We start from the raw sequence: 27,307 nt of genomic DNA, 5'->3' as shown, positions 1-27,307 counted from the left end.
TGAAATGCATCTAACATCCTATGATTAGTATACAGATGATAAAAAGAAGCCTAGCTCTTGCCTTATTATCTGAATTTGACTGCCCGTGTCCCATTCGTATGAAGAAGAGCCAACAAGCATCAATGATCAGTATCTGGTATAGCATGTGGTATCCTGACAACACTGAAAAAATGCCACATTTTTGTGGAATTGTTCATTCTGTATGCTTAGTCTCAAAGACACAATACTGTAAACATTCTGGCATTTTTATTCAGGCATGTTGGTCTGTCAGCTATTCATAAGGTGCTATAATATAAGTAAGCAACCAACTTTCTAAAGTGTCCTGTGACACTGTTGAGTATTTTTAAAGGCTCTTAAATCACAGCCTGAGAGAGAGCATAAAACGCAGAATTATTTTCAGATGGATGATTGGTTCTCAAATCTAGAAACTGGATCTCAAATCTTAGTTGGGACCTCTTTGAAAAAACCAAAAAGGTAGGATATGCAGCTAAGGAGTGGGAGGCAGGCACATTCTTTTAAAAGCTGTCTTCTCTATAGTTTGAGAATTGTGCATTTACTGTATGATAAGAGACAAGTAAATATTCATTAAAGTTTTCAAATGTATATAGAAACCTTACTACCTATTACAGTAGGTGTTACAGTTTTCTGTGTTTTATATATGGGCTGAAGCCACTTGACTTTAAAATGAATGGTCTACTGCAGGCCCATCTACCCAGAAACAATCTGAAACAAAGAACCCACTGAATTTTTAAAAAGGCAACAGATGTTGCTTATTGTGTTGATGAGATGATAGGTGTGGGCTGAGAAAAGGAGAGTGTTGGGAAAACTGTCTTTGCCCCTCCCTTTTCACTCACACAGGCTTTTGTGTTGCCTCAGCTGCCTGCAGAGTTGCACTTTCAGCAAAATTATACAGATGCCTCTGACTCTAAAGTCTTCTTTCTGAGGAAAAAATCACGATTATTTTAGATTTTACCCTCACGATTTGAGATAATTGCTAGAACTACCCAAGCAGTAACAGGATGCATCTGCCATGTCATCTGAAGGCTATATAACTGGATTGCTTTTCAGTGTAAGTCTTGCTATCCTGTGTGCCTCTGTACTCACATTTGTAAAACATTGTCCCCTTTCCCTATTTAAAAAAATCTGGTGAAATCCTAGTGTAGCAGTTGAAGTGTTCCAAGACTATTGATCTTAAAGCAGTAATTTCCCATCTTCACAGCTCAAGGAATCTCTCAACTTCAGCTTCATGAGGAGTTTTTGTTGCAATAAGATGAGTAATAAAAATAGAAAATTAGAATGCATTGTTAACTAGGTTTGTTGATACTGCACTGCTGTTTCTGCAAGAGCTGTGTCTGGTGTCAGATACTTGGCAAAGGAAAAGGTCTGGACTTGTCCACCAATTCAGGCTATTAAGCAAGAAGACAAAAGCAGAAATACTCAGTTTAAACAAACCACAGCAACTTGCTCAAGGTCTTACTGCTTACAAGTATCTTGGATCGTCCTGATTTCTCTACCTGTTTAAATACCTTGTTCCTTCCTAAAAAAGCAAATCTTGTTTAAAATTAACCTTTTTCGGATTTACCAGCAGAATATCAGTTGCAAACAAGGAAAAAACCATCCAATGGCTAGGCTGCAAAAAAGTTGTTTTATCAGCAAAAATTGATTCATTTTCTCATCTCCCTGCAGTTCCCCTGTTGGCAAAAGGAATTTCATTAACAAAAGCAGCGCTATTACTTTTTCAGGGAGATAAAAAACTTAATCAACTTAAACAACTAGGGCAACATTGTCTGAAGGGTAAAGAGCAAGCTGGCTTTTTTTCCAAGTAGTTGCAAAAGCAAAGAAGCCCTTATTCAAGATACTTTTATGCATCACTTCTGCCACTACCAAGAATGTTGCACTTATTCATGGAGCAGGTGATATTGGCTCTGCTTTGAAAAAGAGCAAAATAAATCCAACTGAATGTAAAGCGCAACCTCTGACTCAGTGAAGTGGTCTAGTCTAGGGATATCTGCATTTCATTACCAAAGAAGGCAATGTTGAAGGAAATAGGCAAAGCCAGCCTCCTGTCCTGGCAGGACAAATAGCTTAGTCACCATTCAGGGTTCAATCCTGCAAGATACCAGATACTCCTCAGCTTCTTACAACTTTTAACTCCTTCCATTTCTATGGAAATAGATGTTTGTATTGAATATTACTTCAAAATTTATTTTAAAATAAACACTAAGAATATACAAGAGAAAACTCAATTCCTCTGTAAAATCAAAAATTCAATGAAAAAAGGTGCAAAGCTTTGAATGAAAGAAAGAAATACAGATTTATTTTTTTCCCTCCAAGATTTTGTTAGAGAATGGTATTTCAATTCTAAAGCAGCATGCTATTTTAAAAAATGCAGTGTTGGTGCAAGTAGAGATTATTGGAATCCAGTAACAGTAACGTACATTCTGGAGTCTACAAATAGTTTACAAAAACCCCTACAGCTCTGGCTCCATACCTTGTTCATCATCCACTGTCTCTAGACAGACTGTGATACTTCAATGTATAAACAATTCAAGATAGAATAATAACCATAAAATAAACTCCAACATCAACAACAGCTTTATTACACAGCCAAAAATTCAAGGCTGTGCATCTGCAAACACCTTACTTTGCTCCAGAAAAACATGGGGAAAGTATCTTTCCCGTGACCAGCAGCTGCAAAATGCATGCAACAGTAACCTCAACTACAATTAAATAGCTCCTTCATCTCCCTTCCAGAAAAATAATGAGTAAGTCAACTGTTAGATATATATGCAAATACAGGATAAGGTCTGTAACAGGTGGCCAGTAGCAAACTAGTTCCTGCTTCTTCATCCCACTGCATCTTTCAATTCAAATGCTTTATCCTGACTGTTTGGTTAATCCCCAGTGTTACAGTTCCAAACCATCAGTGTACCTTAATTCAAAACCAAAATACAATTAAAAAGTTCTCAGTTCAGAACATAATGATACTTTTATTATACTAGTCCACATAACATACTTACACATTAAGCATAATGACCAATATTTTCCATTAGGAAATATTGCTAATATGTCTAATGTTTTCTTAATGAAATCCTTTCTTGATCTTCCTCACTAGCAAGAAGAGTAAGAATTTCCTAAGGCTAAATTGCCAACTTTTTGCAAGAGACATTTTTCTTTACCACAAAAACTTCCAAATTTGTTGTGTGAAATAAAACTGTATTTGCACTTCGTAAAATACAGCAAAGCTTAAATCAAAAAATAAAACTGAATTGAAAAAGTGCACATACAAAACTGCAGTTTTAGGCCTAGATCTAAAGAACATGAACCACCTGAACTGAAGGAAGGTTGCTAGTAAAACATTATGGAATAGACAAAATTCCTGGTTTAATAAAGCTTTCTGGCCATGCAGAAAGCTCGTTCCTGCATGACTGGATCCTTTATTTGCTACTACAAAGACAAGTAACATAAATTAACACAAAAGCATTCAGCAAGAATGTGCTGCAAAATCTTGGCCTAACTCTAATCAGACTCAGAAAGACAGTCTTAATGCAGTTCAGCTTGCAATTACCATTCTCTTAGTGACAGCCAATTCCACAGACAGCTAGACAGAGCTATTAAGATCCTTTTAAAACTTGGTGTGTACAAACATAAGTACGGTGTCACAGCTGGCACACAAGAAGTTGCACAGCACACAGCACAAAAATCCCACATACATGCTGTCTTTGATTTTAGTACAAGGTAAAGGTGGAGGGTGTGGGAGAAAGCTTACCTTCTAAAGGTGAGAAAAGGGTAAGAAACAGGACAACAAAAACAAAGATGCATACAGTAGTCATAATAAGGAAGTGATAGTGACGAAATAACTCAAGAGGCAAACTAAAGGTCAAGTGCCAAACAACACAGGCCAAAGTGATTTTATGTCGAGGTTACATCAGTGTTAGATTTCCTGCAAGACTGCATTTGCTAACCAGTCTGGCTTCAGGCCTCAATATATTCTTTAGTGATACTTACACTAACTTTTTGCTCATAGCACTAACCCTTAAAAAAAAATCCCTTTAGCAATTTACTTTCAAGTGCTCAAAAAAAAATTGGCAGGAATTTCAGTTACACAGCTACATTTATTTGTAAGCCCACAGCACTTTTAGGATTTTGTCTGTCAGACCTGCTTTACAGTCTTCTAGACATTTCAGTATTTTCAGTATCACTTAAGAGCAGCGTTTAACTCCAGGTAAGTGGCTGTAGTCATTCACATAGTTTAACACTGATTTGTAAAGAACCAATCCTGTCATATGCCAGCTTCACACACATCCTACTTACACAGAAAGGCTGTTCAGTCTAACATATTTCTTTGAGACAAGGCAAACACTCAAAATTTACTCTTCTGTCCAGAACAAAACTAGGGCAGGGGAAAAAGGGGAAGGTGTTCAAGGAGGAATCTCCCAAAAATATACTAAAATTTCTCAACTCCAGGACTTTTGTACAAAGAATATGACAGCTTCCTATATTTTCTAGCAGCATCTAGAACACAAATCTCATCCTCACTTATGAATACCTAGCTACAAAGTTGCTATTATAGGAAAAAATCCTTGTCTGAGAGGAATACACTATATTCTGGATTTCCTAATGATGCCAAAACTAAACTGAACAAATCTGTCTTCTGCTGGACCACTGAGTTGCTGTAAACTATTGAGCCACCTTCAAATGCCACACTACTTTAACTTTGCTTATTGAGAGAAAGCTAATTTTGAAAGACACATGAATATATTCATCTCTGAAGATATTCTTCAACCTTGAAGAGGTTATATGATGTGATTACACAGTGTTACAAAACTGATGCACAAATAACATACTTCAACAGTGTCAAAAGCATAAGTTTATAAGGGCAAACAGATAAAAATTAAACATACATATAAATGTAGGTATGAAAAGTACCTTGCTTGCCCAGGCATCTTCATCCCAGGAAGTGAGTTGCAATACACGGATTATTTCATTTATCTCAGCACTCATTTTCTCTACTGTGAAATTGCGATTTTTCAAGGCCTCTTCTATTCCCTGGCTTTTAGAATTTTTTGTGGTTACAAAAATCTTCATAGCTGTGAAAATACCATAGATTAGAAAAAGGTACATGCAAGATCCAATCAGTGGTCAAGGTGACCCACAGTACTTATATAGTACATTTTCTTTTGCATGGACCCTTTTATCTCAAAGAGATTGTAGTTTTAATACAAATAGCACAGTTATTTGCAATGAATGCAGAAGCAATGTCAAGGTTATTTTTAATAAATATAAGACATTGGAACTCCAGTTCAAAACAGTAATTCAGAGTGGCATTAGAAAACAAATCAAAAAAATACCTGAAATAAGTACTGGCAATAGCTCCTTCACAGTATTCATGGAGTTTACCAGCATAACCCTGTGTTCCTGATGAGTTAATTCCTGTTGTCTCTCATCAATCATTTTGGCCATCTTTGTCATCCCTAAAGATTAAAGCAATTGAACATCGCAACAGCTGAGTTTTCAAAACATGAACAAGGCACATAAAAACTGTATTGAAGTTTAAAACAATCTTTATATTAGCAGCTGTTACTTAAAGCACATTCCAGACACTTCAGAGAAGTCACTGATTCAAAATCTAGCCACTATGTAAAGTAGAATGGATTCCTCTAAATTTTTGATTTAAAATCCCACCAATAAAATTGGAAAATACTTGAAATTACTGTTTTAGGACACAAAGTCACTTCATGAATTCTGGAAGCTAATTTATGGGGTGGTTTTTTTCTCCTATTCTGTTAAGATGTGATCCATGCCTTAAGTGACAGAGAAAGGAAACATCAGGGTTTTGTTTGTTTGCCTTGAGGTTCTACCAGAGGTCAAGAACTGTATTTATTTATACTTCAGATCTGCTAGAAATATTTCAGTGCCCTAGAAGTAGGAAAAGAACTAAATTTATTTTAGAGCAGATCTATTTGCAATATCTAAGACTTGTGAGGTTCACTACACAGAACACATGGAAACTTCAGACAAAACTTCATAAAAATTTAAGATTATTTAAACTGGTGCTGTTGTGGTCCTACTCTCTCTCCTACAGGGGACAAAACTGGAAGGAAGCTGTACATTCTTTGGCTCAGTTACCTTTCTGTTGGTTAGCATCTTAATATAACACTGCTTTCATGACATCACTGAAAAGTAGTAGAATTCTCACACTGACAGTACAGAGAGGTGAGCTGTGCAGAACCACTTTTCCTTTCAAATGACAAAAGCCTAAATAGGTAATCATGTTCTCTCTACTTTCAACATAAAACCTATAAGCACTTTGATTTTAACCGTACCTGCACATACTCCTGTTATTTATATAGTACTCACATTAATAGTTAAGTTCAGATGCCCATTATTGTATCTAAAGGGAACAATGACTACAGGCATAAAAGTTTTGTAGGCATGGGCTGCAAGTGTTGAGCAGCATTTAGCTCAGGCAAAAACAGAGCTTCTATAGGATGCCAGAAGCTACTTACTAATCACTTACACTGGTGACAGTGTGAGTTAACACACTGAAGTAACAAGTAGTGAAGGAGCATCAAATAACAAAGAATTTCTGTAACAGCTGGGCTTTTGTATTATACTGCAAGACAGCTATTTCTGCAACCTCATTAAGATTCTAATATATGGCATGTACTCTTATACTACTCCAAGAAATTTCTACTAGGCCCAACTATCTCAGCTAGTACAGACATTTTATCAGTTTAATGGATTTTTGTATCTGTGAGTGCTTAGTTACAGAGCTTTTTCCTTTCTTTTTTGTTTTACCCTTACTAACACATGCTTACTTCCCTCACAGTGTAGAAAAAATATAGTATGTATCATTCGTGTACCACATAAGATTTATCAACATCTTTATTCTTCTGCATTCTTAAAGGAGAAGGTGAATCAGTAAATAGTCATCATTCACCCTCTAGTGTAAAACTCTTTCCAACAGACACTTTCAAAGCAACTGCTCTATCACTGCCCAAACACTTGAAACTCAGGTGAGGAAGGTACAGTGGGGAAAACAAAGTAGTGGAAAGGACTATATTTAGTATATTTGTGAAAGGCTGTAGCAAATCAAACCTGGCCCCAGATTCTTCGTGTATGTCACCAAATCCTCCATTGTCTCTACCACTTCTGCCACAGTCAGATATTCCAATATTCCTTTGCAGACACGGATGATTTTACGGACCTAAAAGAGGAACGTTCCATTATTTGTTAGGTGAAGCTAAGTTACATTTGAATTAGAAATGCAAGCCCGTTATTAGACAGAATAGGTATAGCATTTGCTAACATGATGAATGTGGAATCACAAAGGTCTGAGATACTGAATAAGTTACCCAAAATATCATTACTTGAGTGCTGTAATGACAAGACAATATTTAATCAGCTTTCCACTACTCAGAAATGCAAATTCCTGCTTCCAGTGTTTTCACTTTGTACGATAAATGAGGATAGCATTGAGAAAATAGGTTATAAAGAAGTGCATTTAGGTACGCTGGCATGCTTGAAGTTTTTCATTGCAATTTCATCAATAAAAATATTTAACTTAAATCACAAAGCAAAACTACACAGAAAGCAGACTTCAAGCTTTCAGAGGAAATATTCACCACACAGTTTTACAGATGGATAAAACATTATCCAGCATTCCAGCAGGAAAGATAGATCCAAAATCTTAAGCTTTCCAGAAAAATCTATGAAGGCTGTACTTTACTTCTGGACCTCCACTTCAGCTTAACTTTTTCAGTTCCTACTTGATTCCAAAACAGAGTTCTCTGTCAGTTAATCTTCTAACCTCCCAAACCACATTATTTCTGACAACACCATATACAATTCTTATTGAAGAATGAGTTAATTAACATTTGATTCGTATCAACCACATGCAGTGTTCAGTCCCTAGAATAGATCAAAATTTCCTCTGAAACTCATTTCAGTTTGTCCCAACATGAGTTCATATTGAAAGACAGTAGGACAGAGACATGCCAACTTCTGTATTTGTGACAAGTCAATCATTCCAGACTAATGTCTTCCTTTGGTTAACATGCAGTTGACAGACTAGTACAATGAAGCATTAACTTCAGAGAGCTCAAGTCATTTCCTAAACACTGGAAGCAGGGAGATTAAAAGACTTCCTTGAAATTCTGTCCTCTAAAACTTCTATTAAAAATCACTTAAAATAATGAGAATCACAACTGCCACAGAGAAATCCCACAGCATTCTCCTCATTTCAGAGAAGCATGCTAACAGTAGCACTAGCTGATTAAATGAGACAAGGATGGGATGTTAGACTACTCAGAACAGATGGAAGAGTAAAACAATTCCATAGATTGATGCAAAATTAGGATTAATATCAGCATTTCTAACAGCATGAGCTTCATTTCTTCATTGTAGCATACTATTTCTTATTTAGAAATGAGCAAGACTCCATGTGCCCAGAAAGAACGCCAAAACTATGATTTATACCCAAAAACATCTTCAAACATGACTCCTTTTTAAGATTCCTTGCAACTATGGCTTTTTTTGTGCATATGACAATGGACAAACTGCAATTCTGAGCCACTCCTTGACTTGTGCAGCAGACAAAACATAGCAACTCTAAGATTTATCAGAATATACCTTCTGCCTGCCCAGCCAGACAGTCCAAATTTGTATTACCTTCTGCTCTCCAAGGCCAACTAAATTGCCACAGTTATTGAGTCAGACAAACGGGTTAAGAAGTGGCCTAGAGCTTTCTAGTGAAGGGATACAGAAAATATAAGAATCAGTAATAGGTATGGTGAAGGGAATACAGAAAATTGTCAGGAAGACAGTAGATGGGATGAGGCCTTTTTCAGCAATAATCACAGGCAACACGTAAATTATGCCACGTAAAGATGCTCTGAACAAAACCGAGCAACAAGTCTAAGATCCTTCTAAAGAAAGGAATAAAAAAATATGCTTCCAATCAAGTTAAAATTATCAATACCACGTTAATCTACTCAGTAGTTAGGTCAGCTAATTCAGAAAGGGGGATAGTTTAATTAATAATACTGTTGTGCAGATACCTATGTCAGTCATGTTGGGATTCCTACCTCCGCTTCATCGAATGTCAGAAGCAAGTCTGATGTTCCAGAAAGGATGCCTCTTGAGCCATCAATCAGATAGTCACGAGCTGGTACTGAATAAGGATCTGCTTGCAACATCTGGGCTGCCCGAACAAGTTTAGTGCAGGCATTCTCCACCCTGGGGAAGTCATCAGACAAAACCTGCTGATTAGTTTCTGTCTATATGACAGACTTGAGAAAATGTTGCATTTAATTTTTAACTTCACTACTTGAAGCACTGCAAGCAAACTGATCATTCTACACCTCTATAGTTTAAAAAGCAACAGTATTTATTATATTCACTTTAACAAGAAAGTAACCAGCAACCACACCATGCAGTTTTTTAGAAGTCATGCAATCTTTCCCACGTAGGGAATGTTTGAAGCACCCCTTGTACAGCAGTCACTACAGTGGCATTAAGGAGAGTTCCCAACCCAGCAAAATACCCTACATTCTTCAGGACAAGGGCAGGGAATAAAACACTTATTTTTTTAGGACTTTACAATCAAATTAATTCCTAACTTTCATCAGCCTTGTATATGCACTGTCATTCAAGTAGCAATTGCTGTTAATAAATATTAAATGATAACTACACATTTAGAAAAAATAACATAGTATTAAGAAAACCAGGACACTGTTCCCTGTGCTTTGAAGCTGTCCAGCTCTTTAGAATGTTCACATTAACAACAGAAATAAAATTTTAAATAACCACAAAATTTAGTGGTAAGGTACAATCTTCAAATGCAGCTTGCAATTCCAGACTTAAGAACAAAAAGGAAATTTGGCAAGATATTATGTATGTAACTACAGCAACACAGAAGGTACATCAATGAGAAAATTAGCTCTGAAATTTGATTCCATCAAGACATTTAACAAAACAACTGTAAAATATCAAAAATTGGAAGACTAAAAAGGTTTTGGTTTTGTTCTCTTGTTGTAAGTACTCTGTGACACCTTAGGGAAATACAAAATGCAGACTTCACTTTCCTGTTAGCTATGCTACTCCTGCAGTTATTGACTACACTGGCTGTGACTTTCCTCCATTCTCTCCAATTTCCTTTGGGTGGGGTGTAATGCATTGGGTCTGTGCATGTGAGTGCCATGTGCTCATTCGAGTTGCATGAAGTTCCAACAAACATTAAACCCTTTTATTACAGCGCTGCTACCTCTTACCACCACTTTTTCCTGCATGTCACGTAGCCCAGTTTCTACACTTGGATGCACTCTTTTATCATACTTCCAGTTAAGTACTTTTGGAAAGTTACAGTTATCCCATTTTTTCCTCTCTGTTCTTTGCTAACACAAGTATTAGAACTTAATGGTTACATGTAAATTTAACCGGTAGAAATAAGACACTTATTACAGGAAAACACACTTTTTTCCAGAAAATAAAGTTTTCAGCTAATGGCTCCCTAGAGTAGATCAAATTGGGCCAGCTGCATTACCATAACCTGCTCTTTTTGTGAGACATCTGCTCGGTGTATCAGATAGCAGGAACTCATAACTGAGTAAGAAAATGCAGAAGGATTTGAAGGCAGAAAGTGGGAATGGTCTGCTCATTACTATGCAAGGCACTTGGTTGTATTATCAAAGTCAACTGACTTCACTAAATTAGATTTCTGTGCTTGCTTCTCACGTTTATTCTTTTCAACTCTGCCAAGAAAGGGATTAAACAAATCACCTATTCAGCTAGTTCAGAGCTCTAGGCTCAGAAATACTTAATTTCCTACAGTTTAATTTCATGGTCATCTGTTTAATACTAATAATTATCTCCATGCTGGCTTTTTTGTTTGTAAAGAAAAGAATTAAAATAAATGTATATTATACCAGAAGTCACCATAATTAATGAAAATTTCTAAAGATTCAAAGTTTTCATTTACAGCTTTTAGGGTTGAACCTCTTAAAAGTAACCTTTCATTTTACTAATATAATGCCCATTTTGTGTAAACTTCCCAAAGCACTTTAAATACTCCAGGATTGTAAACTACGTACAAAATAAGCAGAATGGTGTTAAAAAAAATTAGACATACTTCTCCCTTTGCAAAGCACACATACTAGGAAGCAAAAGACTAGAATTCGGGGAAAAAAGTATTTAATTACTTTCATTAAAAAACCCCAAACCAAACAAAGCAATAACACAAACAACCAAAAACTACTAAAAACATTCACTGCAATGAACTCCTTGTTCTATCACAAGAATCAAACTCATTCAGAAGTTTGGAATAGTAGTTCATTGCTATGGTGAAATTTCTAATCTCTGCATTATACTGCAACATTAAAAAAAAACTACAAAGCTTTATACAAAAAGTATATTTATTTTTTGTAATTTATTATAATTACAATAAAGTTAGGTTAACACCAGCCAAATTCTTTGTGGGGAAGACACTGGTTATGATATTTCTAACCACACTACTTTTGGTAGTTAATCGGTTTCACCCCTGTTAAGTGTATTCCTTATGAAATGTGAGGAAAATAACTGTAGCTTATGCTAAACTACCATTTTAGTTTTTAGATTTTAGGATTGACCTCTGCTTTTTCCAGAGTCATTTTCCAGTTTACTCACTATAATTTAGATTACTTGCAGTTCGAGAAATATAAAGCAAATATTTTATATTAATTTGTTAATATAGTTACCAGCAATGCAGCTCCAATTTGGCTACCAAAATAATGTTAGTATAGAATAGTATTGCTGCTTGATTTGTTAAATGAGTTTGTGCATGCAAGTGAAACACAAGTTTTTTATCTCAGTGTAAACAAATAGGTGTTACCCTATTCTTTGCCTAGAGATTGTAGTTCTTTAGTTCTTAACAAGAGAAGTTTAACAAGTAATATGAACACACTGCAAAACATCTGATGTAAATTATAATCATTATTCATACTCCCTGGTGATTAAGACAATTAAGATAAAGAAGATAGCATTTTTTAACTCTAAGTCAACAGTTTCCATGTGGTTTATGTCAGTAACAAACAAAAGGATGCAAAACAGCTTCTGAGCAGCCAGCAAGTTATTTTGCTGCACCATCACACTCCTACTGAAAAGCTTTACAGATTAGCATCATAGATATTCATTATGAATCCTCAATGCCAGTCTCAAATCTTTCAAAAGAATAAGAGATGTCCTTCATCCTCCAAGACTGGTTCCCTCAAGACTGGTGATCCTTTTGAATGGAGGAAATATGGACAGGGAATGCAGTGCTAGCACATGTGTACTGTGTACAAATGCTGCTGGAGCACTCCCTTGAAGAGGAATGCCAATTCCTGAAACAATGCTTCAGAAACAAAAAAGCCTCCTTCTCGGGAAAACAAAAACAAAAGAAGACCCTTCTCTGTTTCACTTCCTGCACCCAAATTCTGTCCTTTAATGCAGGAAAAAGTAAGACTCCCTTGGCAGCTCACCTGTTCCTGTCACTTGTCTCCACAACCAAGATATCAGTGACAATACACTCCACAGCATTAACAAGAAACTATTAACATGTACTAGTTCATTTTAATATAAATTCCAGATTTAAAAAAAAAAAAAAAATTAAATAGGTTGTCATTTGTAGAGGCCACCAAACATTCCTAACCCATGTTACTGCACCTAGGATAGTAGGTACTAGGTGATCTATGTTTCATTACTATGACACATAGCTTTGTTTCCTATTTTTCATTATATCACAGTTCAAACAGTCACGAATTGTTGCAGAAAGAGTTCTTGCACCTAGCATAAAGTAGTACTGTTCAGCAGTGCTTGTATCACATTTCTACAGCAATTTAATTATTGAAGTCTTCAGTCTGTTAAGTGCTGATCAAACACTGAAATTAAGAAAATCTCTTTTCCTTAATCCCTTACTTGTCTAGCTGAAAAAGAAGCTGGAAATTACCTAAAAACTCTACACATCTAGAAAATGAGCACAATCAAAATTGCTTGGGTTTAATTCATCAAGAAGCAAGTAAACACTCCCCTCAAAAAAAAAAAAAAAAATCAAGCCCCTCTACACCCGAACAGGATCACACACCAGGAACACAGCATGATAAATACTGCAGTGGATTGTATCAAAGGCCCATTTAGCTCAGTAGCCTGCCTCCAAAAGCAGCTGCGAGTAAATGCCTAAGGAAGGTTAGGAACAGGATGAGCATTTATCGAACTTCCTCCAGGCATTCTCCCATCCTCCAACTATTTTCAGTTCTTGGGACTTCCTGTAGTTTGTCTATTTGATAACCCACAATGGATTCTTCTAAGTACTTAGCTATTAACCTCCAAACCCATATAAGAGTTTTAACAGTGCACAATTAGCTGTACAAAGAATCTCCCCTACTGTTGGTTTATAAATTACTAGTTTAAAGCAATTCCCCCATCAAGTTCTTGCAAAAGAAAAGTACAAGCTTCCATCTTCTCCATGCAACTCATATTTCCTTAGACCTTTGTCAGGGGCCTCAATCCCCTCTGTCACTTTTCCCAGGCTGAAGAGTTCCAGCCTACTTAGCTTTGCCTTATACAGAAGTAATTCCATGCCTTTGTTCTCCAAGCCCTTCTATGAGCTTTTTCCAGCACTACTATAGCCTAAGATTGTGGGAGTACCAGTACATGCAGTATTTAAGGTGTGGGAGAAAAATATAGACAGTGACATTTTGGTCTTTCATTCTTTGAAGATAAACCTAATATTTTATTTACTTTTTGACCACTATGAGCACATAATAGATGCTCTCTCCAATGTATCACAGCTCCAAGAACCTTGCTCACAATTTGTAAGGGTCAGTTCAGTCGATCATCCTATCTGACCGTAGAACTGCTGCTCTCCCGTGTGCACATCATTTTAGATCTTTCAAAATAATTTAATCCACACTTAATATCAAGTCACTTCAGTTAATAAGGTCATGCTGTAATTTCTCAGTCATCCATTAATCTCACTCCCTCGTATAAGACTTGAGGTCATTGGCAAGTACTTTTGCCTCACAGCTCAGTCTGGTCTCCAGAGCTTTCATGAATGTAGTGAAAAGCACAATCCCAACAGAGAGCTCTGCAGCTGTACTGATTTCCTCCTGCCATTGGCAGGGTTAAAAGTCTAATTTTTCCTTCCACCTTCCATTTTGTCTTTTCCATACAAGAATTTTTCATGTTACCCTGTGGCTAATTCATTTTTTTTAGAAGTCTGTAGACTCTGCCAAAAAGTTTAGAAATCAGTGTATACTGTATTACCTGGATTACCCTTTCTCCTGTTTGTGATATTTCTAATACCAACAGATTTATAAGGCAGAATTTCCCTCCACAGAAACACTGTCAATTCACCCACAGGACACCATATATATCTAGGATCTATTAATTCTCTTCTACTGTAACAAATGTGGATAGTGCCTTCCTAAATCTTCGTTTGCGAAGCCTAGCCATGATTAATTCTCTTCTCTAATACAGAATTTCTAGCCTTTTGCTCCAAAAGTATGTCAGACCCATAGACCTCCTGTTCCCCAGATTTCCCTAGAAAGTTTCTCAGGCAGTAGCATCTCATTGATTGACACACTGGTGGTATCAAGTGACAGACTACTACACTAATAATTCAGCTATTTCATTCTTGAACTCATATGCTAATACTACCTGGATCTAAACATTATTTTAATTATTCATTTTGTCAACCTACAATGCAACAAACTCTAAATCCTTTTCACTGCCTACCATAAATTTTCTCTTTAGACATCGTCTCTCTTCTCCATTTTATTATTTTCCTTAATTGCCTCAATGCTTTCTTGTTTTGACTATCTGCCTGTTTGGTGTTTGGAAACACATTAAAATAGTCAGTCATTCTGTATGCATGGGACAGCATTAATAGAGGATACTATATTCAGTAGATTGTAGGGCAGTCACTTCAGCAGAAGTCTGTCTGATGGCAATAAGCAGCTCGGGAATTCCACAACAAGATGTGAGGTATCATTTTTAAGACTCAAGGTAAGAGAAGGAAAAAGTCAGTTGTCCTTGACAGCAAGTCATAGAATTAAGAGTGTCTGCTCTAAGTGGAGTTACTGTCTACTAGACTGTCTGCAGTAAGCCACTGCTTTTCAAATATCTTATATTTCCAAGCAGGTATATCGCATGCAATAGCTGCCTACACTGACAAATTCACACTTTTCCATCCACCAAATAAAACAGAAGAGATTGATAGCACCACATTATCTCTGGCACTGTTAGGTAAACCTACAGCAGCATGCAGGTAATCTGATTTATTTTATTATTGTTTTTAAAGGAAGAAATGCCCTATGTATGTACCTATATGTACAGAATGTAACAGAACAAGTCACTGCTGCTCAAAAGGTTGTTCCTGACAAAGGTCAGCCTCAACACACCTAAGAACTTTTCAAACATAAGAATATTTTCTTATCTGTACAGCAGAAACGAGTAACAGTAATCTACCATTGGAATAGGTTTCCTCTACCTACAACACAAGATTTACAATAAAATGAGTTTACTTGATAAACGCTGGTGGCATATCCCTTTTCAAGATCTGGTCTTCTGTTGTCTGCACAGTCTCCTTTCCAACCTGCAGGAGAAAGAAGTCATACTTCAGAAACAAAATTTCAGTGTAAAGGCCAGATAAAAGCCAGTAGCAAAATAGCAACAAAAAAAAACCCGCTTTGCACTACTGATAATTTTTTTCACTAGGTTCTTGTTGCTGTGTCTGCTTTTGAGACCATCTGGTCTCAAAATGCTTTAGAAATCTAAATTGTTTCCTACCAACATCTCTACTAAATTGAATGGGGACAGACAAACACACTTTTCCCTCTTCCCACTCTGCATAGAAACAATACTATCTTTTTTTTCTGCACTTAGTTGCAAAAACTTAATCACTGAACTCTGAAGACTTCCCTCCCTCCTAGTCCCCATATATCAGAAATCAAGTTCAAACTTAAAAAAAATTACCCTCATTTTGCTACTTAACTTAGTCTATTAGAAAAATGTAGTTAATTACTGAGAATACACCCCACATCCACATTCACAGCATCCTTTAGGCAAAAATAATCATGCAGAAGTTAATAAAGAAAGAGATAGAGTAAGATCTGGAGTTCTCTATACACTAGCTCTTGTGTTATACAATAGAAGTCTTTATAATTGGTAGCTGACTCTCTGAACTGTGAGATCACCAACTTGACAAAATATTTCCAGCTCCTTTGTTCGCTGTATTTTCCAGCTGAATAAGCTATTCACAAAGGCATCACAAAGCAGAAGGTCTTTAACCCAGACACTATTTTGTGTTAAGAGCTGCCAGACCTGCTCAAGCTGACAAGATAGCCCTGAAAATCCCTGATCAGCTGGTGTTTAAAGATTTGCTGGTTTCTGACAGAAGATGTAGTGTGTCAGTACGCACAGCACTTGCCAATTCTAATTCTGCACAGCCTTCCATTTCCTTGCAAATTTTTGCTGCTTGCCAAAAACTGTGTCTCCTTGGTCTGGTTCTTTTCAGAGGAACTTTACAGAAGTACATTGGTCCTAGTATTCTATTTGCTTCACAGATTCAGCCTAGCCTATTTTTTTTAATAGATATTAGTACTACACTCACAATTAGTCACATAGTTACTTAGAAGTAAAGAAGGAAGACCAAAAAGGAAGTTAAAGGCCTTGAATTTTATGGTTGGTTTCTGTCTCTTGTGTTCATTGTAGGCTCACCAACGATCCTGCCCCCTCCTCATGCATAGCACTGTGGTGTTGCTTTGACTCCCAAACTTCATGGCAATGCCTCAGAAGCACGATTCCAAATGTATCTCACGCCCCAAATCCTGAGACAGGGTTACATGACCCACTAGACAGTATGCCCGCTTTGTTCTAATTATTTCCATTGCATTCATGAACAATGTTATTTGTATTTCTCACAAGTTTGTATGCATATATGCATGATCAAGATGACATAAAAAGCAGAGTAATTCATATTAACTTTGGATTACACACTGTTCACACAAAGGACTGTCACCAGGCGAAAATTAAGAGAAAGAAAATATTTTATTTCCAAGAACCACGCCTTCAAGATTTTTCTTGCAGCTGTACCAATCTGCATATAGTTCATTATATTGAAAAAATACATTTGAAAACATTTAATTTTTAAAGAATGCAAAAAAATAAAGTTTGCAATGGGGTGGGGCACTTCACACTGAAGGCCATTCTAGTAATCTGTGTTGTTATTTCACATTAATCAGTCAGGAGCAACCAAGAAACAACTTTTGCACAAGTTACACTTGATGCTTTATGTATTTAAAATTACTCCTAGTTTTATTAGATCATATAAAAAGCATCTTGTCATTCAGTCTGGAAAGCATAAGTCTCTTCTATCAAAGGATAGATCTAGGTTTACTATTCAAAGAAGCATTATCAGCTAAGTATAGATAGCTACATACACCTACTTTTTATATTTATACATACATGTATTTAGACATTCTTTGCTATAACTAGCTAGGATCTTTGGTCTTCAAATGAAAGTAACATATAGGATACAAGTCCACTCCCATTTTGTTTGGTTGTTTTTTGTTGGGGTTTTTTGTGGTGAGTTTTAACCTCAAAAAACTACCCTAAACTCCAACAACATTTCTCTTCCAAACCCATCCATATTCTAAGCACTGTATAGCACAGAGACAGGACGAGATTTCCAGCAGTTCTCATGATGCCTCAATTAAAAAGGTCTACTACCTTTCCAGCAAAAAGGACTTTCAACCTTATTTTACACACCAGTTCAACATGCATCTGTTTAGATATAAAACCTTGTTCCTTCAAGGAAAGCATTTCCTCTTTACACAGCTCTTACTTAACCTCTCCAGAGGCTGTTCTTTGCACTTGTGGCCAAGGTATAGAGATGGCACATAAAGAACAAATGTACTCCACATGACATTTAACAGGCAAAGTCTCAAAACATGAAGCTACAGTCACAACTAGAAATTAATAACCTCAGAAGAGTTTAGTGGGTTTTCCTTTCTAGCTTTGTGGTTAGGGGTTTTTTTGTTTTGTTGTTGTGTTAGTTTTCATAAGATCCTGTTTCTTCAGATTTTACATGGCCTAAGCAATTTTTGGACACAGTACAGTGTAACACAAGGTAGAGATTCACTCAACTCTACCTTCTCCACACTGCAGTACCAAGCAGATGAAGGGTTTTCTCCTTGAAGATGCAGTATCTACACACTCCTTATTTCAGATGGAAGGCTTCTCAAGCTTCACACTAATACAAAACCATCATCTGAGAAACATGTATTTTATTTCTATCTAACACCACACATGTAGAAAAAACAACAGCATTCCTACTTGGGTTTCAGATATTATTGCCTCCTAAAATAACCTTACCTTAACTAACTGGGAAGCAACAGTCCCCATGATATAGAAGCTTCAGCTTTTACATAATGCTGAAGTGGTAATGACTCATGGTTCCAAAGAAACTGCCCTGGCTAACACAGTAAAGGGATAACTTCAACACTGTGCCTTACAGAGTAAGGGAAGCTCTCAAGCAAACCTTACCAAGACAATGTCATAGTTACAACTTCCACCCATCCATATTAATTTCCATACTCTTGGGGAGATTAGAAACAAAATCAGTTGAAAAAGGAGTGAGCTGTTTTTCCACTTGCTCCCTGCTCAAAAAACAGGGAACAAGAGACAGGCAAGTCAAGGAAGTTAAAGGAAATGGGACACACACAAGTCAGAGGGCATATATGGCCACTAAAAAGCCTTATAGAAATGTAGCTATTAACAGCAGGAAGAGATTGAGATTTCCTGTGCTGTTGGCTTTTAACTTTGCTTGTAAGTCTCATACACTCCTATTTACCACTGATTAGTAGATCAGTATGCTTTAAGCTTCCTGATGGGGAGTATTTTCTCCATGGAAAAGAAAGAGGAAAACTTTTTCATCAGGTTGAGTTTTTTTCTTTATAGCCAGTTTTGCAGCTTTGTTGTGTTTGGTTCTACTGCAGGAAAGACAAGAGCACCCCACAAGGTCCCCTTCCCACTTTTTTTTAGTCTGCTGCATATAGTTCAGTGAGAATGGCAAATAGCTTCAGCTTCTGTCATTCTATAAGCTTGTTTAAACAAAACCACCACAAGCACCCAGTAACATCTAGCTCTTTTTACTTCTACAAGTTTCAAAGTACAAACTGCATGTATCATATCAAACAAAACACAAATATTTAAGATGAGAGTCCAAAATGTATTGTTTGAGGGTCACTATATTTTTTTAAACAAAGATTCTTATGAATGCCTATATTGACAATACCAGTTTGACAATTTGCCAAATGCTGGAAATGAAATTTTCCTTGCAGCTTATATGATTTCCCCTGTTAGAAGGGAAGATGACCTTAGAAGAATTAGTTCTTGCAGTGTTCCAGAAGCTAATTTAAAACATCTGTCATTTTAGCAAGGAGCCTAAAAATATTCCCCCCTCATCATCATCCAGCAAACACATAACAGCCCTGGCTATTACACTAGCAGAGGCCCCAGGAAATAAGCTCCAGTATAAGTTTTGCTTGACAAATCCAAGTGCCACACAAAGTGATCTAGTCTGTATGCTGTAAAAGGAACTTTACCATAAGACATCTCACATAAAAATCCACTTGATGGCTTATGCATTCTTCCATGTTTTGCAAGCTTCCAGGAAGGATCACGACAGCAATAGGAGCATTAAATCTCACATCAGAAATGTGTAATACACCAGTGTAGTTCCATCAAGTTCCCTGCAACTTCTTTCCCAATTTCTTTAAATGTCTGTCCTGAAAAAATAAACTTCAGTACTTGCTTCAACTCTACAGCGACAACAGCCTCTACACTGCACAGCCATTTCTAGAATCCATCTCAATATGGAGTTGCCAGTGCTTTCCCCATATCCTGTGTTTTAGGAAAGTAAAACTGGCCTAGATCTCACAACTATGAACAAGGCATCAAGTAGAGCTAGAAGCAAGCCGAAGTTACACCAAATCTATGCTTACTCCTTGCTGGCAGAGACAACATACATTTCAGTCCAGACTAAAAAATACAGCCTGGGCAGACAGAATTAGATCTTCACGAAAGCACTTTGAATTCAGGTTACATACTTGCACACTACAACATAAGGAAAGTGATGACTGAAATTAATAGCATCCAGTTGGGAATCCTATGCCTTTCAGAGTTCACCCCTCCACACAAGGCTTGTCCATTGAAGACCTAGAAATCTGGTCCTTTATCCCTCAGTGATTCCAGAGACAGTTTGATTCAGAGGGTTCAGAAGTGGCAAGGGCTCAGTAACTACTTCACAATTGTTTGGTTTTCCTTTTGTGAAACCAGTCATTGGAGCCCAGTTACATGGAAAGCTCTTGGGAAGGAGCCCTGGCAGCAAAAAAAAAAAAAAAAAAAACAAAAACAACAAAACAAAACAAACCCCCCCCCCCCAAAAACCCCACACAAAACCAAACAAAACCAAAAAGGACTTGGCTGTTTACCTTTGTTCTTGTCACTCACAGTATTTTGATTGCAACCCACATTCTGTTTTTATTTACACTGTCAAGTAGATCCAATTGCTGGCATTTTGATATATTTCTCTCAGCTCTTTTAGAAATACAGCTGTTGGAGCTGTTTTTATCACACCCTGACGCTTAGCTACCACAATCCATGTGGCAAACATGCCAAAACAGACTTGCATACATCCTGGCATAGCAGCCCAGTATCAAACTTGGTCTGATGCAAGTAAAACAGCCTTGGGATACATCATGAAACTTCTTGGTCTCATCTAAATTTTACAAGCCACTCAAATAACATCATATGTAAACAGCTTCCAGTAAATCAGAATTTCTGCAAACTGTGAACAGAAAAAAAAAAAAGGTAATTTTAGATGTTAATAGAAAAATCAAAGAGAACCAGTTTACAGGTCACTCCTTACAATTTAATGCTTCTCATTCAAGACTGAAAAAAGTGAGTCTTAACAAGCTATAACTTTTTTTTTTAACACAAACTTTTGTTGTTCATTCAAAGGCTCTCATAAGCATTTAAAACAAATTTCCAATTTCTCCATAATTCTACTCATCTTGCTTTGAATTGTAAGTGTGATTGATATATCGCTTGCAATTAGCGAGTTCAACACTGGTTTAAGAAGCTTTAGGGTTTTCTGCTTCTCTGTAGGGGAATAGGCCAATGCAATTAGAGACTGAAAAATAAGTCCAAGGAAACATGCAGCTAAATTCAATTCCTGCTCTTAGTTTACACCAAATGAACAATGCACATATACCAGCAGTGACATCAGTCACGACTTCTCCTTGAAGCCAGGCCTGAAACTGAAGAGACTGATGAATCCGAGCCTCTCAGTCAGCACAGAAGCCACATACAGACTCCTGCTTTTCTCATGATTGCCCTGGAGACTGCATTCCAGGCATAGCAAGGTACAATTTCAAAGTCATCTGGCAAGTAAATTAGAACACTCCAGCCATCTGGTCCCCAATAGCAGCAAACTGACCTATCTGTTTACATTGGTGATTAAGAAAAATTTAATTGGCTTGAGGCTAAGAAAATCCTGCTGTCCAAGTAAAATACAGAACTATGAAACAAGAACCATATGGAAAACAAAAAGTGACATCATTTGGGTACCAAAAGACTTATTCATGCTGCTATTATCTACTAACTCTGTTACCAGTACAGAGCTGAGGTCTGGATGGTTTGGCTAATTACAGGATTAGCTTAACAGGAGGGAAACAAATACATACGGATTATGTGAGACTTTTACAGAATTACTATAATTTGGAAATTAGTTCCTTTATCAAGAGAAGAGTTTCTTCTTCCCAATCACCACTTAAATTAAAACTACTGTAGGATATTATCATTCCAATTCAGTCAAATAACTTAAGTCATCTCTTACCTTTGGGCATATACAAAACTCATCAGAAAAAACAAGATGCAGCAACTGTAGTCTACAGATGAGACTGACAGCTGCAACTAGCTATCTTTACATTACAGTAAAATCAAAAGAAAAACACCACATACCAAACAGCATGCAGATTCTAAAAGCTCTTACAGTTCCTTTCCATACACCCAGGTCTGTGAACCACTATTTTCAGAGTACCTCTTAGTATGTGTACATACACAGCAAGATTTAGATTTAGTACTGTACTGGAAAATAACACATTTCAGAGCTAAATTTTCTCATTATTCAGATGCCTGTCTGAAAAATAAGAAACCAAACACCACGATTCTGCTGGTAGATTTAGACCATCTTTGATAATCTGCTGATATCTGCATGTTGGAGAGGATTTGGGTTTTAAGGATCTCCCTCCTGCCCCAGTAATTGAGATGCATCCTGTCCTCCCAGCCTTCCAAGTGTTAAGTCAAGTAGAAGCATTTAGAAAGTTTACTTAATCTTATGGCTTTTTAGTATTACTCTGTTACCAACATGGCCAAAAAGTCTCACCATAGGAAGTGCACAGATCATATCAAGCGGAAGAAAGACTTAGTTCCAGATACAGCAGAGCTGCCTGTGAGAATCTGTGTTTCTAATATAGATAAATATTGTACTGGAGAGTCTTTAAATCAATCCAAGCTATAGCTACACATAGGTAGTAACTGACTCTCTCTCCAGGATGTTTTTTCCATCATCAGAATGACAAACTAAGTTGTGCTGTGGTCTCTGTAACGATAAGATTACATTAGTATTCCACTTAAACACGTGTTGGCACAGAAAATATTCAAGAAGCTGAAAAAAGCAAAGACAAAATAATATGTGTTCTCTGTTACTTCTTGAATAACTTTCAAATGCAGAACAGTAGAGCAATTTCTTTCTCTACTGTTCTGCATCTGAAAGTTACTCAAGAAGTAACTGACTCAATCAGGTACAAGGCAGATGTCCAAAATAAATGTCTTAATTTCCTTTTGTTATTTCATTAACTACAAAATCTGTTGCTACTTTTTATAACCCATTTTAATCTTTGAAAACACTGCTGAATTGGCAGGTATTGTTACCTAAATGAGGCATTTTAATATACCCCAACTGAAAACATAGGGGTACAGTTTTCGTACCAGTGCCATACCAGGCACTGAATTTTAGTATCTTCTACTTATTATATGCAAACTTGTACTGACTTCTGAATGCCAGACAGTTCAACACTGATTTTTCTCTCTTTTTGACAAAGGGCAGCATCACTTCCCTTATCAGGTCTCTCCTAGAGCATCAGTGGTTCCAGAGAACAGACTGTTTTTCCTAAGCTCATGGCAGCAACAGTTTCCTGCAGGAAGACAAAATATATGAGCATGAGAAAGAAAAAAACATACATACCTAAAATTCCTTTTTTTATAAAGTAATATTTTTCACTGAGTTTTTAATATGATATTAAAAATATCTTTATGTACTCACTAATAAATAGCTGAAGCAACAGAAACTCTCCACATTCATCCTTTGGCATAAACCCTGCCACAGGAAATGTATTTTCACCAGCAAGATATGCACTACATGGTGTTTTATAGCAATTATCCACCTTCTGTAGCATACTGGACAATCTGTCTTTCATAACAGTCTTCCTTTACTTGACTAACAGTTAATTCTAGTGTACAGGAAGTTCATGGTGTAAATCATTGCTCACATGTTAAATGTGATCTTTTAATTAGAGGCAACAATATCTAGTTACATTAAAGAGACTGTAACTAGAAATGGAAGGCTGTTTTCCAAGGGATAGTGCTCATTTACAGTACCATTAAAAACATAAGTGTGTCAGAAATTTGATATCATGTGATTATTTTCCAGTTTGATTTTGCTTTCCATTCTCATGACCACTTATATCAGCTCTGCAAGGAATTCAGCATGTAGAAGTTGACCCACTTATGTGCAGAGTCACCACAATGAATTTGCAAACTATTAAAAAGCAGCCACTCAGCAGAAATAACTGATGGAGGATGTTAAAAATCAAATGAAGTAGTGTCTGATCCAGCATTAATTCCAAGTTAGATGAAGATTTATTCAGCTGTTAAAATTAGTTTTTAATAAATCTTTAGCTTACTATACGGTCACATAACAAATCACTATTGCATCTAATAAAGCTTTAAAAACAACTACTTTCAATAGCATTTGCTACTGATTTCTTGACTCACATTGAAAAAAAAAAAAAATCAATCTTTTGAAGACATTAAGGGCTCGTGTTTTTTTGTTGTAGTAAAAGCTAATAAACTATGGTATAACAGCAAGTGTTACCAGTGTAGTCAAAACCTTCTGCTAAGGGATGACCATAAGAGTGATATAATCCAATTCCTAGTTGTCACTGACTCTTTTGAGGATTTCTATCATTTAATTCATTCAACTCCTTTAAAACAAGAGTCTTTTTTTTCCCCACTACAATTTCTTAGCATTTTAGAGCTCCATTGTGCCAGGCACTGTACAAACACATGATATTATCCAGTTCACATATAACAGTAAACCACTGCTGTGTCACATTACAGCAATGTTGACAAATCAACTCCACAGTTATCAAAGGACCACCCATTTCTAACAGTTAAAATCCCTTTAAATCTTTGTGAAATACAGATTAAGTTACAGTACCTGCTGTAATAATGTGGCTGAGAAGAAAATCATCAGCATTGCTGCAGATCAAACTAAAAGCAACTCCTATAACAGGAAGCTGTTCCCAACATTTTGTCCTATTTGAGGAAGTTGCTCTAAGTTTAATAGCAAGGGAACAGAAGAGAACCACTCTTCTCAACAATCATTATTCTACATTAAATAGAAATACAAGGTTTTGGGCCAGCTAACAAACCAATAGTAAAACCTGTCTGAAGAAAGGAATTGTACTCAGTTGTGAAAGCAAATGCCAGATCCATCAAGTTTACAAATGCCTTACTACCTCCTATGCCACACAGTAACCAAGTTAGTTATAAATATTTTGGTGATTCTGACAACTAAGAAGCCAGGTACACCAAAGTTTGCCCTTTGCAACAATAAAAGTGCAAGACAAGTATGTAGAAATCTGCCACAACCACACTTCGTAGCAGTTCATAACCACTTCAGGGTCACAAGTATCTTTAGCATTGCACTACTCTGAATAATCAGACAACAGACCACCTATTACAATTACAGCCCCCCCAAATTGCCAGAGCAAAGCTGTTATGCAAGAAATTTACTTGCACTTGACAGATAAAACACTTCATATTCCATGGCTTTGAACTACAATAATCACTGATGTCAAGGTGGGAAGAAGGGGGGGGAAACCCAACAAAAATCAGATGAACTGAAAAAATACGTTCCATTCTGCTGCATGGGGAGTGGGCTGGGCTCAGCCGGTCTGACAGCTCAAGTGCCCGTGGAATCTAGTCAGAGAGCTGAGGAACACAGGTTTTCTCCAGCATTAACTGAAGAGAAACCAAAGAAATGCCATGCTATTACATTTTTTGTCCTTGGAGAAAAACTGAAGTCAAACTGAAACCCCCCTAAAACTCACTAAGGTTTCCACTCCCCACCCCCTGATTTTTTGATAGAAAGGGAACATTTTATAGGTGTGGCAGAGACTCAAACAGCACTTCACTTGCTACAGATAAGTCAGTGGTTTGGCAGTTACTAGCCCTTCACAATCCATTTTTTGTCACTGTATCAGGGCAAGCTAAATAAAAGGTGACCTTTTCGCTACTTCTCTGTAGTTCGAGAGAAACCTCATTTGTTCATCTCTGTTATTCAGCACAACTATTGTGCTGCAAAAGCTGCAAAGACAGCTAGGCTCATCAAAGTGATTTTTAGTGTAGTTCAAACACTAGTCAGTTTAACATCTCACCTAAAAACTTTTAAGAGTTATGCAGTAATTTGAAAGTGTTTTTACACCTGATAATAAGTTTTATTTCAAGTATTGAGTGGGTTTGTGATCAAATTAGCTATTGAAGACTTAGGTGAAGGATATATAGACACCTGTATACACATTCAGGGGTTGAAAGGTGAAACAGCTTTTGTGATCAATCTTGAACAAAATTACAAAAAAACCCTGTGATTTTAATAGCAAACAGACACACAAAAACAAGTGAACTTCCAGTAGCTTCCAGCTATATGCTTGACACAGCAATTTTTTTTACAGTGATAACTTTAGATAAATATTTAGTGCATCACACACTTCAGTATTCAAAACCTCTCCTAAGTGAGATGATTACATGCACGTATGTTAGCAACAGATGAGGTTTCCAGAGTTTAAATTGGAAGGCTGAACATACCAGCCTGCATACAACTAACACTCAGCATTAATTGTTTCCCCCAGTTATATACTACTACATCCCATTTTGAGCTGAACAGTTTAACCATTCATTGCCTAGGTACACACAGGTATTATATTCATTTATTATAAGTCCATTTGTTCTAACTGTAACTGGGTTTGTGGTCACCAGGAACCAAATCCACCCAAAAATTCTTGCAATCTACAAGTTATCTGTGTCTCACACGCACTGACTATCGGTCTCCTTGAAGTCTTTTTCTGCAGGCAAACAAAACTAAGCCTGTATAAGAAAAGAAAGTTTTATTAATACTTCAGAACAGTATTTAGTCTCTTCAGGGACCTAACTGGAGAAATCACATGGGATACAGTCTGAGAATAAAGAGGGGTTCTGAAGAGCTGGTTAATTTTCAAGGATCACCTACTCCAAGCTCAAGGATAGGTCACTCTGATGAGCAGGAAGACAAGCAAAGGTGGCAGGAGGCCTGCATGGATGAACAGAACATTCCTGCCAGGAAGAGCAAAGACACAGTAGCTGAGCATGCAGAGATGGGTCCATCACAAAGTCTATCTAGAGTCGAACCTAGTGAGGGGTATGAAAGACAATAAACAAAAATGCTTGTGTAAATACAGCAGCAAGACAAAGACTAGGTAAAATGTGGGCCCACTGTGGAATTGGGGGGTGGGGGTGTGCTGACCACAACACAGGAAAAAAATGAGGTACTCAAAGCCTTATTTACCTCAACCTTTTCTCAGAATATTTGCCTTCGGCAAGTCCAGGTCCCCAAGATGCACTTAGAGTGTGCATCTAGAGTTCAGCACAAGGAAAATTTATATTTGGTGAAAGAAGACCAAGTTACATTTGTTATTCTATGGGTGTAACCACTGATGGAAAATGCAATGCAGCATTATTATAATAGGTCTCTTCATAAGTATCCTAGGCCAACACCAAGATAAACAGCTTGTTTCTTTTCTCTGCTCCTCACTGGAGAAACCTGCCATGAATCATCAGTTTCCTATCCTACCCATGAAGTCAGGATACTGGAAAACTGTTCCAACACATGTTTTCTCAGTGAGAGAAG

At 36.9% G+C, this 27,307-nt stretch overlaps 1 protein-coding gene across 3 annotated transcripts in view; it reads right to left on the bottom strand.

Annotated features, from left to right (window-relative positions):
- Window positions 1–27,307, bottom strand: part of VCL (vinculin) — a 58,723-nt gene that overhangs the window by 23,571 nt on the left and 7,845 nt on the right. For 2 of the 3 annotated variants that reach the window (XM_027739881.2, XM_027739878.2), the window contains exons 2-6: window positions 15,540–15,610; window positions 9,090–9,240; window positions 7,102–7,210; window positions 5,352–5,474; window positions 4,930–5,090 (exon numbers count right to left, since the gene is read on the bottom strand). In XM_027739881.2, coding sequence (XP_027595682.1) covers window positions 4,930–5,090; window positions 5,352–5,474; window positions 7,102–7,210; window positions 9,090–9,240; window positions 15,540–15,610 — 615 coding nt within the window. Of the gene's footprint in view, window positions 1–4,929; window positions 5,091–5,351; window positions 5,475–7,101; window positions 7,211–9,089; window positions 9,241–15,539; window positions 15,611–20,510; window positions 20,873–27,307 lie in introns of those variants that run through there. The other variant, XM_039379220.1, reaches the window with a different exon arrangement.

This window comes from Pipra filicauda, unplaced genomic scaffold (assembly GCF_003945595.2).
Source record: "Pipra filicauda isolate LSUMZ 115617 unplaced genomic scaffold, ASM394559v2 scaffold15_size4787011_pilon, whole genome shotgun sequence".
NCBI classification, from domain to species: domain Eukaryota; kingdom Metazoa; phylum Chordata; class Aves; order Passeriformes; family Pipridae; genus Pipra; species Pipra filicauda.
The sequence above is the reverse complement of the archived record's forward strand: the minus strand, read 5'-3'. Positions and strand labels throughout refer to the sequence as shown.